Source organism: Anoplopoma fimbria, chromosome 12 (genome assembly GCF_027596085.1).
Source record: "Anoplopoma fimbria isolate UVic2021 breed Golden Eagle Sablefish chromosome 12, Afim_UVic_2022, whole genome shotgun sequence".
In the NCBI taxonomy this organism is placed as follows: domain Eukaryota; kingdom Metazoa; phylum Chordata; class Actinopteri; order Perciformes; family Anoplopomatidae; genus Anoplopoma; species Anoplopoma fimbria.
This window is the reverse complement of record NC_072460.1, coordinates 9,468,239-9,483,356: the sequence shown is the minus strand read 5'-3', so window position 1 is coordinate 9,483,356 and position 15,118 is coordinate 9,468,239. Positions and strand designations below refer to the sequence as shown.

At 38.3% G+C, this 15,118-nt stretch overlaps 1 protein-coding gene across 1 annotated transcript; it reads left to right on the top strand.

Annotated features, from left to right (window-relative positions):
• Positions 1-9,929: 9,929 nt before the first annotated feature.
• Positions 9,930-13,845, top strand: LOC129099656 (taste receptor type 1 member 2-like). The gene is made up of 6 exons (XM_054608980.1): positions 9,930-10,108; positions 10,261-10,558; positions 10,730-11,455; positions 11,764-11,970; positions 12,359-12,479; positions 12,917-13,845. The coding sequence occupies exons 1-6, from the start codon at positions 9,930-9,932 to the stop codon at positions 13,843-13,845; spliced, it is 2,460 nt and encodes an 819-aa protein (XP_054464955.1).
• The last annotated feature ends 1,273 nt before the right edge of the window (positions 13,846-15,118 follow it).

The following is a 15,118-nucleotide window of genomic DNA, read 5'->3' as shown; positions in this document are numbered from 1 at the left end:
TAGCTTCCAGTAAATGTGTGTCTTCTGTATACAGAAGAAGAGATGTGCTTCAGGCCTCCTGAATACTTTCAATTAAATCTGTCTGTTTTGTTGATCCCTAATTAGGTTGATTGTTTTTTTGGTTATTTTACTTAGGGATGTAAGAATCTTGCAGTTGACTATAACAATATACTGTAGCGGACATCCACCGTGACATTATAAATCTGAGTGTCAATGAGAAGATCTAAAGCTATCAACTTCCTTCAGGAACTGCTCTCATGACCTATAAGGGCACTAAGTGGTTTCTCCCTTGTGCCTGGACTATCTTAAGATAAGACTTTGGGTCATTCTTGGGGTCACTCCATGTTTTATGACCCCACCTTTCTGGGTTTTATAAGCATTCACATTCCTGAGGACAAAGATAAGCATCCAATTGTAATAAACAAGTCCAAGAAACCTTTACTTGATATTTTAGTTCTTGTCATAGTAAGTTCTTATATCATATAATCTGTATTAAAACATCTGAGTTTATAAAGTTATGGATAGTTAACTTCATGATAGCTAACTCCGTTTGCAATTCTTTTAGTTTCCTGCCATATAACCTTATCTCAACCACAGCACAGGACAACAGAGGGGGAGAGACATTTCCCCTCGCCTCTGTCTTGTTTCTCACACAAGACACTGATAAGTGCTGAAATGTTGAGCGACTTACAATAAGTGTATTCAACATAGGTATTCAAGAGAACTACTAGTCACCAGAAGTCATAAGTGCATCTCCTTTCTTAAACAAGCATCTAAGAGCATAAACCAGAGCAAAAGTACAGTGCAGAAACAAACTAATACGAATACAATAAGCGCAACAAACTAATACGAATACAATAAGTGCTACGAGGAAGGCTCAGGGTAGTACTTCTTGAAGAGGTGAGTTTTCAGCCTGCGCCGAAAGATGGGCAGCGACTCTGCTGTCCTGACGTCAGTGGGGAGTTCATTCCACCACTGTGGGGCCAGGACAGAAAAAAGCCGTGACCGGGTCGATCGGATGCGAAGTGGTCGGGTGGGGGTGTAGGGCTTGACCATGGCCTGGAGATAGGAAGGAGCTGTTCCTTTCACTGCCCTGTAGGCTAGCACCAGAGTCTTAAACTGGATGCGAGCTCTTACAGGGAGCCAGTGTAGAGAACGGAGAAGGGAAGTTGTGTGGGAGAACTTGGGGCGATTGAACACCAGACGAGCTGCAGCTTTCTGGACGAGCTCCAGAGGTCTGATGGCCGACGCCGGGGCTCCGGCAAGTAGTGAGTTGCAGTAGTCCAGGCAGGAGATGACCAGAGCCTGGATGAGCACCTGCGCCGTCACCTCAGTGAGGAAGGGGCGAATCCTCCTGATGTTGTAGAGCAGGAATCTGCAGGAGCGTGTAACCGATGCAATGTTTGCTGAGAACGACAGTTGATTTTCCAGGGTCACACCCAGATTCCTCACAGTCCAAGTTGGCATCACCACGGTATCATCAATGGTGATGGACAGGTCTCGGTGCGGGCAACCCTTCCCCGGGAGGAACAGTAGCTCGGTTTTATCCAGGTTGAGCTTCAGGTGGTGTGTCGCCATCCACTTCGAGATGTCAGCCAAGCACGCAGCAATGTGCCATGTAGCTCCGACCTGCGATGCAACAACGTGCTGAAGATTAATTCCAGCAAATATTGAGAGCAACCGACTCTTAAACTCGCCAAGATGCCCTAATGACCCCTGCTGCTACAAAGGGGGTGAAGAGACGACTCATCCTCGTGCCGAGAGAGATGAAGACGAGGAAGAACGGTTCAAGCCAAACCGAAGACATCAGAGAAAGCCGAATCAACTGCCACTGAGCGAGAGATGGAAGAGTGTTATTCAATTCAATTCAATTCAATTCAATTCAATTCAATTCAATTCAATTCAATTCAGTTTATTTTGTATAGCCCAGAATCACAAATTACAAATTTGCCTCAGAGGGCTTTACAATCTGTGCACATGCGACATCCTCTGTCCTTCCCTCACATCGGCACAGGAAAAACTCCCCTAAAAAACCCCTTTAACAGGGAGAAAAAAGGAAGAAACCTATGGGAGAACGACAGAGGAGGGATCCTTCTCCCTTCAACCAACTACAATCCTCCAACCAGATGCAGAGGCCTTCAGAGGAACAGCTAATTCGTATTAGTTGTTGCATGTATTGTATTCGTATCAGTTCGCTGCACTTATTGTATTCGTATTCGTTTACTGCACTTATCCTATTCGTAGTAGTTTGTAGCACTTATTGTATTCGTATTAGTCTGTTGCAATTATTGTTTTCGTAGTAATTTGCCTCTGCACTATACTTTTGCTCTGGTTTATGCTTTAAGATGCTTGTTTAAGAAAGGAGATGCACTTATGACTTCTGGTGACTAGTAGTTCTCTTGAATACCTATGTTGAATACACTTCCTGTAAGTCGCTTTGGATAAAAGCGTCTGCTAAATGACTGTAATGTAATGTAAATGTAATGTAACAGCTGCCATTCCATGCAGCTTTACCTCCAATCTGCCCATCAGAGCCGTCAGGTGAAACAATGCCATTTCCAGATGTTACTAGGCCAAATAAATTGAAGTCATGTTCTAAATAATCTTAGATATAAATATCTTAGACCAAAATATTTAAATTAAAATTAACTTAAAACCATTATAAAGATGCTTCACAATCTTCCCTGGTGCTTCTCGAACTCTCAGTTGCTGAACTAAATCATTTGAGCTAAATCATTTGAGCTAAATCATTTGAGCTAAATTGAATATAAAACATCACTGGACGAAGTTGATTAATCATTCAATGATATGAGTCACTGATTCTACCTGGTCACATTCAATCCTTTTTTATTTAGTTGTGATTCATTATTCTGTTTACTCTTCATCCCAATCTTTATCCTTTCCCTTTATTCTGTTTAGTAGTTTAGTAATGTAGTTTGTCTAATAAATATTTCATTTATAAAGAACTTGATCATTTGATTTGTGTGTATATGAAATAATAGGTCAATGTACACCTTGAGAAGAACTCCATAGCAACCCTGAGATTAAGATATAATTGATTAATATCACATTTTGAAGTTTTCCCTGTTTTTCCAAAATAGGGTGGAAACTTAAGTCCACCTTAACTTAGGTCCTTGGTCAAATTCTGTTAGGTAAACTAATGGTGGTAAGTTTGAGTACTATCGTTCTTTTATACTAATTTAAGGGTTTCTAAATCCTAATTGAGTTATTTAAACTAGTTACATATCCTGATATTAATTACTTATTATTTATTAAATCTGCTACCAGCAACAATGCTACAATACAGTCATTAACATTTCAACAAGAGTCACATAATGTTGTGTCACAGCCATGCTAAGGGCTCTGTGAGGATGTAAACACTTATAGGTACAGCAGTGCCATGAGCTAAATGCTAACATTAGCATGTATATATAACACACAATGCGATACATAGTGCTGCAGGGATAATGTATATTTGATGGCCAACCCGGAAGATAATGTCCCCCTGGTTCCCTTGAAAAAGAGCCAATGGGTTTTTTCCATTGAATTTTGGATTTCTGCAGAAAATAACCTCTGAAACAAACAAAACCTAGACCATGGTTGCATGACTTCACATTAATAGGATAAAGGAGTGATTATGTTTAGTAGTCTTACTTCTTAAGACATATAAAAGCTACAAAATTATTATTAAGTATTATGCTTTTACTGTAAAGGATTAAAGAAGATAATGTTTGAGGGCTCCCCAAATCTCTCTCTCACACTCACACTCTCACTGTTTAACATCACACAGCAAGAGTGTTTGAGTTGGGGGAAAATGTAGAAAGTATATTTACAGCAGTGGTAGTTTAAAATAGGGCTCCAGGCTAAAGGCATCCCATTGTCCCGGGAATGATAATGTGGTCACTACTGCTTATTTTATGACAAACTGAAACTTCTCGTGTTGACAGGAGGGGAGCTAGTTAGTTGTAAGCTGTAAGCAGCGAGTGACCAGCAGAAGTCGACTGCGTTTCCATAAACAAGCCGGGGACAGAAAAAAATCCCTGAATACTATAGCCGAGCGCTAGACACAAGAAACAAAAGTGGACGACCTGACAATACCAAGGAACTAAATAACAGATTAAACACAGGGGTGACAGCAAAGAGATTTGAAAAAGACAAAGGCAGCAAATAAGACAAAACATAGGAAGAGTGAACTTTCAAATTGAAACATGACACACTAAACATCAATGAATAAGATGAAACAAGGGAAAATGTAAACAGAAGATCCCAAACCCAGAACACAAAATCCTCTAGTGCTGATCATCTTCTAAATATAACACAGTCCGGTCTGTGCCAGACTGTGACACACAGAATAAATCAAGAGCGTAACTGTTGCATTGTGGTTTGTATGCATTCCATCAAACATTACAGCAACACCTGGCAGACTTTTCTTATGCTTTTCTTGTTCAATACCAACTACCACATATTGATTTTGATATTTAAATGTAAAGCAGCTATACAACAGTAAGAGGGTTTCAATAAAAAAAAATTGTGTCAGTGTGTGTGATTTCCGTTCTGCTTCTTAGTTTTTGGAGGTTGCTATAACACCAATGTCACCACATTGAGGCGCCACCTCACTGTGTTGCTTATAGGCTAGACTACATGCACATCTTGAATACATTGTATAACATATTTTTTTCTATTGAGTTTAAAATAAGGGCGCAAAATGTTGCATGTTTGCATGTTTTTTTGAGAATGTTGTACAGTTTCAGTAGTTTGTGTGCACAACTTCAAATGCACATTTAAAATTGAACTCATTGGATTAATAAATGAAGGCTACTTGGCCCTTTTGTATGCTACCATTTTGTCTCTATGTGTCTGTATTAATATGTCTCTGTATCTTCATGGACACATGGAGGCAAATGAGATTATATCTTAGTTTAATGTGAGTTGCATTACAAACCCTGTTTAGAATATTTAAAATCTGTGTAGGCCTTAATACCGCCACTTCTCTATCATTTGCCTGTTTGATATTGTTTAATAAAAAGAGCATGCTGTACACCTTTGAAACGGGATGCCCCAGTACGATTAAAACCTCTACCCTCATGCCACTTCATTTTACAAATAACTACAGATTAATACACCCACACTGTAACATTTCTATCCATCATATAATATTTTCCAATTGTATTTGTCCTGTAATGAATTATATCATCATTGTACAGTGATGTAATGACAACCCTGCTTTATGCAAGAGACTGATGGATACAAGAAGACGAGAGATTGAAGATGGGTTTGGTCCGAGCAAGGGCGCTGAAGTAAGGGGGTAGGAAGTGGGTCACTATACGCCCGTAGCCCAATCTGGCATTGCGACTGGTGTGATATCATCACAAGAGGGTCTCTAGTTTTAGTTATGCTTTCCTTTTGTGGCTCAATAAAGACATGTACCCACTGTGTAGTGTCGCAATGTGGGCTTATTTGACCATATCTCCTAACTACATGCAATAAACCATGCAATGTAGATACCATCAAGATGAGCACAAGACCTAAACCATAGTTTAAGTTACGTCATCATTACTTAGAGTTATATTTTCTAAAAGAGATGCACTCGATTTTTGTTCTGCCTTTCCCTAATGTTTGCAGTCTACCTGGATATCAATCTGGTCTCTCTGTGCACTGGTTTCATGTTTGTGCACCCAACAGGTACAAGTGTTGCAGTTTCCTATCTGAACTACACATAATCTAACCAGCTTCTGCGTATCTCAAAATTATGTCTTGGTAACTTGATTCTGTTTAAGTAAGACTTTAACCGTCAATCCAGATAAAAATGTTTGGGTCCTCTTTGCTGTGTCATCTCTCCTTGAGAACACTTAATCACATAATATGCTGATATATTAGCACAAAAAAAGCAGAAATTACATATATAATCATTTCAAAGCATCAGTTTGATTTTATTAAAAATACATGATGGAATGGATGGCTCATAATTTATTCCATAATGCAGGTAGTCTTGGAAACCATCTCGAAAAAGCCTTGCAGAAAGCCAATTAATTTTAACATCTGAGATCTTCTTAATTCCACGGAAGACAATCCCTGATGATTTAAAAACAAAAAAATAAACATAATAGCTTTTGGCTTCCAGCACTGGCAATGATAAAAGTTGCACAGCTTTCTGATATTACAGTTTGGAAATTTAATTATCTGGTTAATATGTTTCCTTTTTAGAGTTTTCTTGAAGTTGTATCCCAACATAAAAGTTAGGACTCAATTTGGACTACATAAGCACAAGTACTACTACTTCACCCTGATACTGATCAACCAGCAACCGATGTGAAGTGAATTTTCACACGTCCGTGTACTATTTTTTTATTATTATTATTTCAGTTTCTTTTAAATAATTATATTTTCTGCTACTACATATACTTATTTTTTGTACTGTATGAGCACTGGACAATTGTTTCCAGTGTAACCTGACTGTAAGTGGGAGGGTGGCCATCAGATCATATGTCTGTATTGGTCAGTCAGGCAAAGAAAGACAAGGAATACAAAATAAGGGTTAGGGTTTACCTAAATTATAATATACAATAATGGTCTTACGGCGCTACTAACTATTGCACTTCAAGATGAGCATCAGGGTCACATTTATTTAAATTTGTTTACCCACCTCATGAGGCTTCCATCAAACAATATATTTATGATTTTTATAATCCACCATATCCCCCTATAAACTATATCTCTCCTGTAGATGAGGGCGCATCCCTTCCTACCTAGCAGAATGAGGAGTTTCACCCTTGCTACAGGAGGTTGCCTGAATTCAAACTTTGGTGTGAGTCTAGCTCATGGCCTTGCCATCTATCATTGTCATCCACAGAGTGATTGCAAATGATGTCCTTTCAAATGACCTGTGTGGTCAAAGCTTTAGTCAAGCAGAGCTCATTTGGAAGAGGATGTAGCATTTTAGCATAAACCAACGATACCTGGTTGAATTCATTAATAAATTGTGTGCATTTGCTTGTGACCCTATGTGATCTTACAACCTCATCTGAACGTTTAATTTACTTCATCCCTGTCATACACACATCATCTCTATAGCAAAACTTTTTTTCAATATTAAAACTTTTCATTAAACTTTAGAGAATTTTTATTTAACAGGCATTAGTTATTGTTATTACTGCTGTCTGGTCCAAAGAGTGCTCTTTGGATCAGACAGTAGATCTATTTGTTGTTGCAAGTGCAAAATTTGAGAAATATTTTTTTTATTAGTAATTCACCACAGGGGTTGGATAAAATAACAAAAATGCAATCCAAAAGTAATGATAGAGTTGACACAACACCCTTCTGACAAAATCATCAACACTGTATTTATTGAAATACTAATTACCCAACTCCATTATTTTGCATAGATGTTTCAGTTTTTGTCAGACTGCATACAACAGCTGGATAAGAAAAAAGCCATATATTGGTCACAATATCACCATGGTTACCCCTGAGAGGCCACCCCATTTCTATATGGAATCCCTGACATGCGTACATAAGGAAGGGTACTCAATGTAGGCTCATTAGCAGGAGCATCAATTTGATCACGTACAACACAGCACTTAGTAACTATTTTAACTCCCTAAGTTGGCAATGCACCACACCGCATCAAAAAATAAAATCAAAACTAGACATGGATGAAACCATGATATCTTACAGTGCTACTTCACTTTTCACGTGTACCAATGCCTGTAATGATGCATTGGATTTTCTCCTTGGCAACAGAACCAATCTCAATGGGAGCAACACTTTGTCCTCGGTTTAGACATTTTGACAACATTTGGGTCAAAATAAAAGCCAAAGAAGTGCAAAACTTCACAGAATGAGCTTACACTGGAGGACATTATAGACATAAGACAGCCTTTCGTGCACCATTGAGTGGACTTGAAAGAGGGCAGAAGCCATGATGATACCCTCTCATACCTGGGGATTGGGAATGGTCAAAATCCTTCATCCTCAGGCCTTTGGGTTAGAGGTACTCGGGTGAAAGTGAAAGCGGCACAGACACCTAAAGGACCTTCCCAAACTGGGCCTTTGTGGAAGCAAGAATTATCTTCTTATCTTGCGGATATAATATCTGGACATAGCAAAGTACAGACCACTTCTGCAAAATGCTGCTTCCTTCCAAACTTAAAGGAACTCTATAGTGAGAGCTGTGTGGGGATTGCCTGCAAACAGCACTCTGACCTCTGACGTCAAAAGCTAACGTGCAGGGAGCTGAGCCGAAACGGTGCAACTAACAGCGGCAACGGCAACGGTGCTGACAGGGCTAACTGTGACTCCACTAGTGTGTATCTTTACATCGCTAAAATATTTGTTTGCTGCTTTATAAATGTTCTGAATGTCTTAAATAACTTATTTTAATAACTTTATTTTTGGCCATTTGCGGGTTTAGATCTGTGGGATGTACCTTACTTGGTTCCTGTAGAGGGAAAAAATGATCATTTAATGTATAACCTTTGTATTAAGTGTGACTCTGTGTTATACTGTTTTTGTGGCCTGCGCGAAAGCATGACCGGCTCCCTTTCCGCTTGAACTATGCTCAAACCTCTGATGTCTGGCTCCCTTTCCGCTGAACTAGACTTGAACCTCTGATGACTGGCTCCCTTTCCGTTGAACTATACTTGAACCCCTGATTTTATATATGAACTGTCTTTCTTAATACAATGCCTGATCTGTATACCACACTGACGTGCTAAATGATGGAAGGTTGAAATATAGCCTAGCCTGCACATTAACCTTTTCTTGTGTGTCTGAGACAAGAGTGTGCCTTCATTTGGGAAATTCCCTGTTCTTTACTAAGCGATGTCTTTTTGTTCTATATTAAGTATGTCTATCCCTTCATTGAATGTAACTATTGACTCTTTGTTCTTATGCATATAAAAACCCTGGTGAAGATGCACTCAGGACCGATTCCTCGGCAGTCGCTGACTGTCACTTTGTTGGTTTCGGTCCTTTTGCGCCAAAGCTTATAAATATACAAAGATAAATTTCTCTTTGTTGGTCTCCCTTATTCGGTCAACTTCCACCACAGTTCCCTTTTGAGCATAGGCCATGGGTCTAGTTATGCATAAGTTCCCTGGACACTTTATCCACCTCTCCCTCTTTAATGTGTCAGTCAAAACAAAACAGACCTTGTCGTGGTAGTATTTATTTTGGCCTTGGGATAAAACTGTTTTTCACCCTGTCAATATGTGCGCAAAATATACAGCTGGGGTCCTATGACAGCCCCCATGTGTAAAAGAGTGCTGATGAGGGAAGAGTTGATTATGTTGTTTGAAGGAAGAATGAGATACCACAACTCTGTCCATGCTACTATGCTCTTTGATATATCCAACTTTGTCCAGCACCGCTGAGTGCCAAGCTTATCTGCTTTGACCTTCTTTAGGTCTTAGTCTTTCACTAAACTAAACTAAACAAAAATGTTCCTAAATAATTAAGTATAATTGTTTTGAGTATTATTTGTTTATCTCGGCCCTCTTTATCTAGTTTTTATGGCTTGAATTAGGATCTGATCACATTTAAGGTCACATCTATGCCGAAATACAGAAAATTCTGAAGGGTTCACAAACTTTTTGTGGCACTGTAAATGGTGTATCCGTCATCTTGGCTAAAGGAAGCATCAAATAGCATCAGATTTATTCATGATAGAGGTATTTACTTGCTCATAATTGTATTAAACTCTGTGTAGTCTCAGCAGAGTCTGTGCAGCTTAAACACTTTTTGCATATTGATTTGTTTACTCTCATCCAGCCATTTAGAGGTAGGCATTTATGACATCTGCTGTCATGCATTCCCAAGTGCATGGAAATGAACTCTGGGGGTTTGTTGTTATGAGCATCGCATTGCTTAATAAAAGGCTGAGGCTTAACCCATTAGAGTTCACATCAGATTGCTAAAAGCTAGTTACAACAATGAAACATGTTCTTGCTTCTCTGTGTCTTCTTGGAGCTTTTCTAGATGCCTTGGCTCAATGCACTGTCCCAGTCTCAGAGTTTCAACTGGATGGAGATTATTTGTTAGGTGGAGTTTTTGATATTCATCATAGTGTTACCGTTTATCATGACAGACCCGAAGCCATCAACTGCTCCAGGTGAGTTTCATGATAAATAACTGATAAGAAATAACAAGCAACTAATACATTGAAATTAATAACAAACTCCTTATGTGACATTGAAGAGCCATAATTGCTAACAGAGGTCTGAAGACTGATAATGTTAAGTGTTGTCCATTCTCTGTTCACAGTCAACCTTTTATTCTCTCAAGTTATCGGCGGTTTCAGTTGATGAGATTCTCTGTGGAGGAAATCAATAACTCCACCAACCTCCTGCCAAATGTATCTCTGGGCTATGAGATATTTGACCACTGCTCAGATACAGACAATTTTCCAGGCATTTTGAAACTCCTCTCAGTCAATGGCTTGATCCAACCTTGGGCTGAACCACACAAGAAACTGTCCAAAATAATGGCAGTGGTCGGTCCTTTTTCAAGCACCAACACCCTCACTATAGCCCCACTATTCATGATGGATTTCATTCCTTTGGTAAGTTTTTAAAACTACTGTGTTTAGACATTCCTCTATAAAATCAGTCATTTCAAATAAAGTGTTAACATTTTTTTTTACTTTTTAAATATTGAAACAACTTTAAACGTTACATTTGAGAATTAATTTTCACTGAAAATTATGACAATTTCTCTATTACTCCTTTATCAGATCAGTTATGGAGCTGCTTTCTCTGCCCTTGAAGAGAAAGAAAGATTTCCCTCTTTCCTACGAACAGTGCATGCCAATAAAAATGTCATTGAAGTGATTGTTAACATTGTGCAACACTTCAACTGGCGCTGGGTTGCATTTATCAACAGTGATAACACTTTTGGCGAAGATGGCCGGGATTTGTTTATAAAGAGGATTAAGGATACTGAGATTTGCCTGGCATATACCAAAAGTCTCAACGACAACACAGATTTCTCACTAATTTTCAAACAGATAGAGGCACAGAGGATACACCTCATTATTGTTTTTGCTCAGAAATTAATGGCTGAAGCTTTCATTGAATCAGCAATAAAACTAAATGTCACCAACAAGGTGTGGATAGCAGGGGACACCTGGTCCTTAAGCAAAAGGCTCCACAAAGAGAAAGGAATCAAAAATATTGGAACTGTACTTGGAGTGTCTCAGCCAGTAGTGACAATACCTGGCTTCAGTGATTTTATCTATTCTTCCGAAAGCCAGACTCATTGTGAAAATGCGGAACAAAATATGCTTTGTAATCAGGTTTGCAACTGCAGCAGTCTGAGTCCAGAAGAAATCCTTGCTGTGGACCCATCTTATTCCTTTCCGGTTTATTCTGCTGTACATGCCATCGCTCATGCCTTACACAATACGTTGCAATGTGGTGTTGATAAATGTAATGGCAATATTACAGTGTACCCATATATGGTAAGTTTTGATAATTTGTTTACATTTATGTTTATGCCAGCTTTAACCTGTAGATAATGTAAGTATATCATCATTTAAAATATTGGCCAAATATGTTTTGACATCACATATATCAAATTAATATCGTCAAAGTATATTTAAAGCTAATATTACCAAACATTGCTTGGCATTGAAATCTCAGGCAAGACATTTGAGAGACAGGGACAGTCTACAACAGTCTCCCTTCACAGGAATATTTTAACAACTTATTTAATCAGTGTGAAATCACATAAATTAAAGGTAATTTGAACTTTGTGCACCCACGACAGGTTCTCGCAGAGCTGAAGAAGTCAAACTTTACACTTTTAAATCAACAAATCCAATTTGATGGGAATGGTGACCCCAGGTTCGGATCCTATTCTATAGTTTTCTGGAACCACAGTGGTGATGCAGAGGAGATTGGCTTTTATAAATTACACCCATCAGTCAAGTTCTTCATCAACAAAACCAACATTCATTGGTACACAAAGGGAGAAGTAAGTCAGTTTAACCTTATTATTTGCGGGGTAATGCAGTATGTCGAGACTTAAAAAATTATGATGATAAACAATTTGTCGTTTCGGTTTTTTTTCTCCCTTCCACAGGGGATTGTGCACGTGTATGCAAAAATAAAGTTTTGTTAACAACAGTGACCGTGACTAATCACTTTATGAAGGAAATAAGCAGGTGGTGGTTTTTCATGGTGAAAGTTCAGTGGATGTCGAAACATATTACTCAGTGCCAGGATGTTGGCATTAACAAATACTATTGAGAAATGTAAAAGTTGTAAATATTGTTTTGACGATCACTCCCCTTGTTTACCTCCATCCCTCACAGTATTATCTTTTCTTCCCTTGCTTTTCTTATATATTTTGTCTTGTACAGGTGCCTATTTCACTGTGTTCCCCAGAATGTGCTGTAGGATTTGCAAAAAACCCAGATGGAATCCACAAATGCTGCTTTAAGTGTGCAATCTGTCCAAATGGAACTTATATCAACATCACAGGTGAGAGGAAGAAAATCAGTAAAAAAAACTAAAAACTTTGCTTTTGATGAGCTTTAACTTCAGATTTTTGTTGAGTATTTTTTTTTCCATAGCTAAGAGGGTTTAACAATTATTTTGTGTTTATTGGACAAATCTATATAGAATTCAATCTCCACTCTGACTAATTCACTGACAATTATTCTAGATCCTAATCAGTAAAAGATGACTATGGAAGGTTTTGCTATTTTCTTATGCATCACATGGACTATGTCCTTTTTATCATGCAACATTCTTGACTTTAACAGACGATCCCTAAATTATCGTAGGAAAACATACAGTATAAAAATAAAACAAGTTTAACACTGCCTCCTTAGACGTCTGATATTTTTTGTCAACCATAACATTAGTTACGTAACCTTAATTTTATTGATAATCTGTCCTTATCTCATGTTAAACAGAGGATCCCTACAAGTGTATCAACTGTAAGGAAACCGAATGGTCTGCAGCAGGAAGTACATCATGCAATCTGCGGGAGGTGGAGTACATCCCATTCACAGACAGTGGGGCTATACTGATCATGGTTTCAGCCTTGGCCTTGGTGGGCCTCACACTAGCCATGTCCGTTCTCTTTGCCATCAACTACAACACACCTGTTGTCAGATCTGCTGGGGGTCCAATGTGCTTCCTAATTTTCGGCTGCTTCAGTCTGTGTAGTCTTAGTGTGTTCTTTTACTTTGATAAACCAACAGTTTCCTTTTGTATCTTAAGGTTCTTACCATTTCTCTTGTTTTACACGGTTTGTCTAGCATGTTTTGTTGTGCGCTCTTTTCAAATTGTTTGCATTTTCAAAATGGCCGCCAAATTCCCTAAACTCCATACTTGGTGGATGAAATATCATGGACAATGGCTGGTCATCACTGTGGCATTTGTTACTCAGGCGCTCCTACTTCTTTTTGGTTATACTTTCTCCCCTTCCAAACCCTACAATGAAACAGTTGAGTACCCAGACAAAATCATACTTGGTTGTGACATTAATCTCAAAGCATCCTCTGGTCCTGTGGTTTTACTTTTATCTTTGTGCTCTCTTTGCTTTATTTTCTCCTATATGGGAAAAGACCTCCCAAAAAATTACAATGAAGCCAAAGCAATTACCTTCTGCCTGCTCCTGCTGATCCTCACCTGGATCATCTTTGCCACTGAATACTTACTTTACCATGGCAAAAACATCCAAACACTTAACGCCTTGGCAGTACTCTCCAGTCTCTACTCCTTTCTGTTGTGGTATTTCCTCCCAAAATGCTACATCATAATTTTTCAACCCCACAGAAATACTCAGGAGTACTTCCAAGGTCTCATTCAGAATTATACCAAAACAATTAGCCAGTAGCAGATTCCGGTGAATATGCATCTCTAGAGACAGAAAAGCTTATGTGTCTCAGACCTTCTGTTAATAATTTAGCCTTTTAGAATACACTGATAGCATAATCTCTGTCTCTGTCTATATTAGATTTTTCTTCAAAAAGGTTAAAACTTATGCGTTATGCTTCTGTTTATTGTTCATCTTTATTTTGAGGACTATATAAATAAACAAAGCCTTGAAATGAGCAAGAACATGATACACTTTTAATTATTGTGGCAAGAGTTAATTCGGAAATGGTGGGCAACATGTCCCTAAATTCTGAGTATACAGTAGCCTTTATATGCTGCCTTCTTCTTACTGTAACACTTAAGATTAGTCATTTTTGAAAATACTCAACTGTGCAGGTTTCATGGCTGATTAATTCAACATTTTGGGAAATATGCTTTTTCATATTCTTGTGGGAAGTGAGGTGAGGAGATTGAACCTATTATTAAGTGGACAGCAGTATTCATCTTCTATCGTATTTTCAACAAGAAAGTGAATAGGTGTATTTCCCAACATTTTGAACTTTTTTTGAAAGATTGAGTGGATAGTAAGTTTAGTAGTTCCTTTTAAGTTATATATCCAAATATTCAGCCAAATTAGCAAGCAAATTACACATAAAGTCCCATGAGTTATAGTAATATGCCCTTAATGCAAGACCCTCTTTGCCTTCCAAGTATTGGATCATCCACACTGTTTACATGCAAAATAAATTCTCTAGTGAGGAATATAATCCTCTGCATTCACTTTATTTCAAAACCTAAACTTCTGCAATTCTGAACTACTCATCAGCTCATGAACACGGCTGTATTTACACAGGATAATGGGGCTGTTGTGTGTGGTGGAATGTATGAAGAATATACTCTATAAAATCAAAAGGTAAGGATACAAGGATAAGGTACAAGACAACTAAATCTAGCAAGAAATTAAAATAGGAAAGCAGAAACTCGTTATTTTCAGTGATGCATGACAGTAGACTTGGCAAACCATTATGTAAGGCACAGAGATACACCAGATACAGCATGAGATATGTTTTCATCTGAACCAGAATCACATTAATAAATCTAAAGACCGTTGGGCCCAGAGTTATTTATTTATAATTTTGGTATGGTTACCATACCCCTACATCACAAACCCAAAAGGCTAGTAAATATTGGTGGAATATTCTGGAGTTTGTGAAAATGGGTGGAAACATGGTCAATTAGGACCACAACAGGAGGAGTTTAACAAGCTATATAAGTGGATGCTCTAGGGAAGA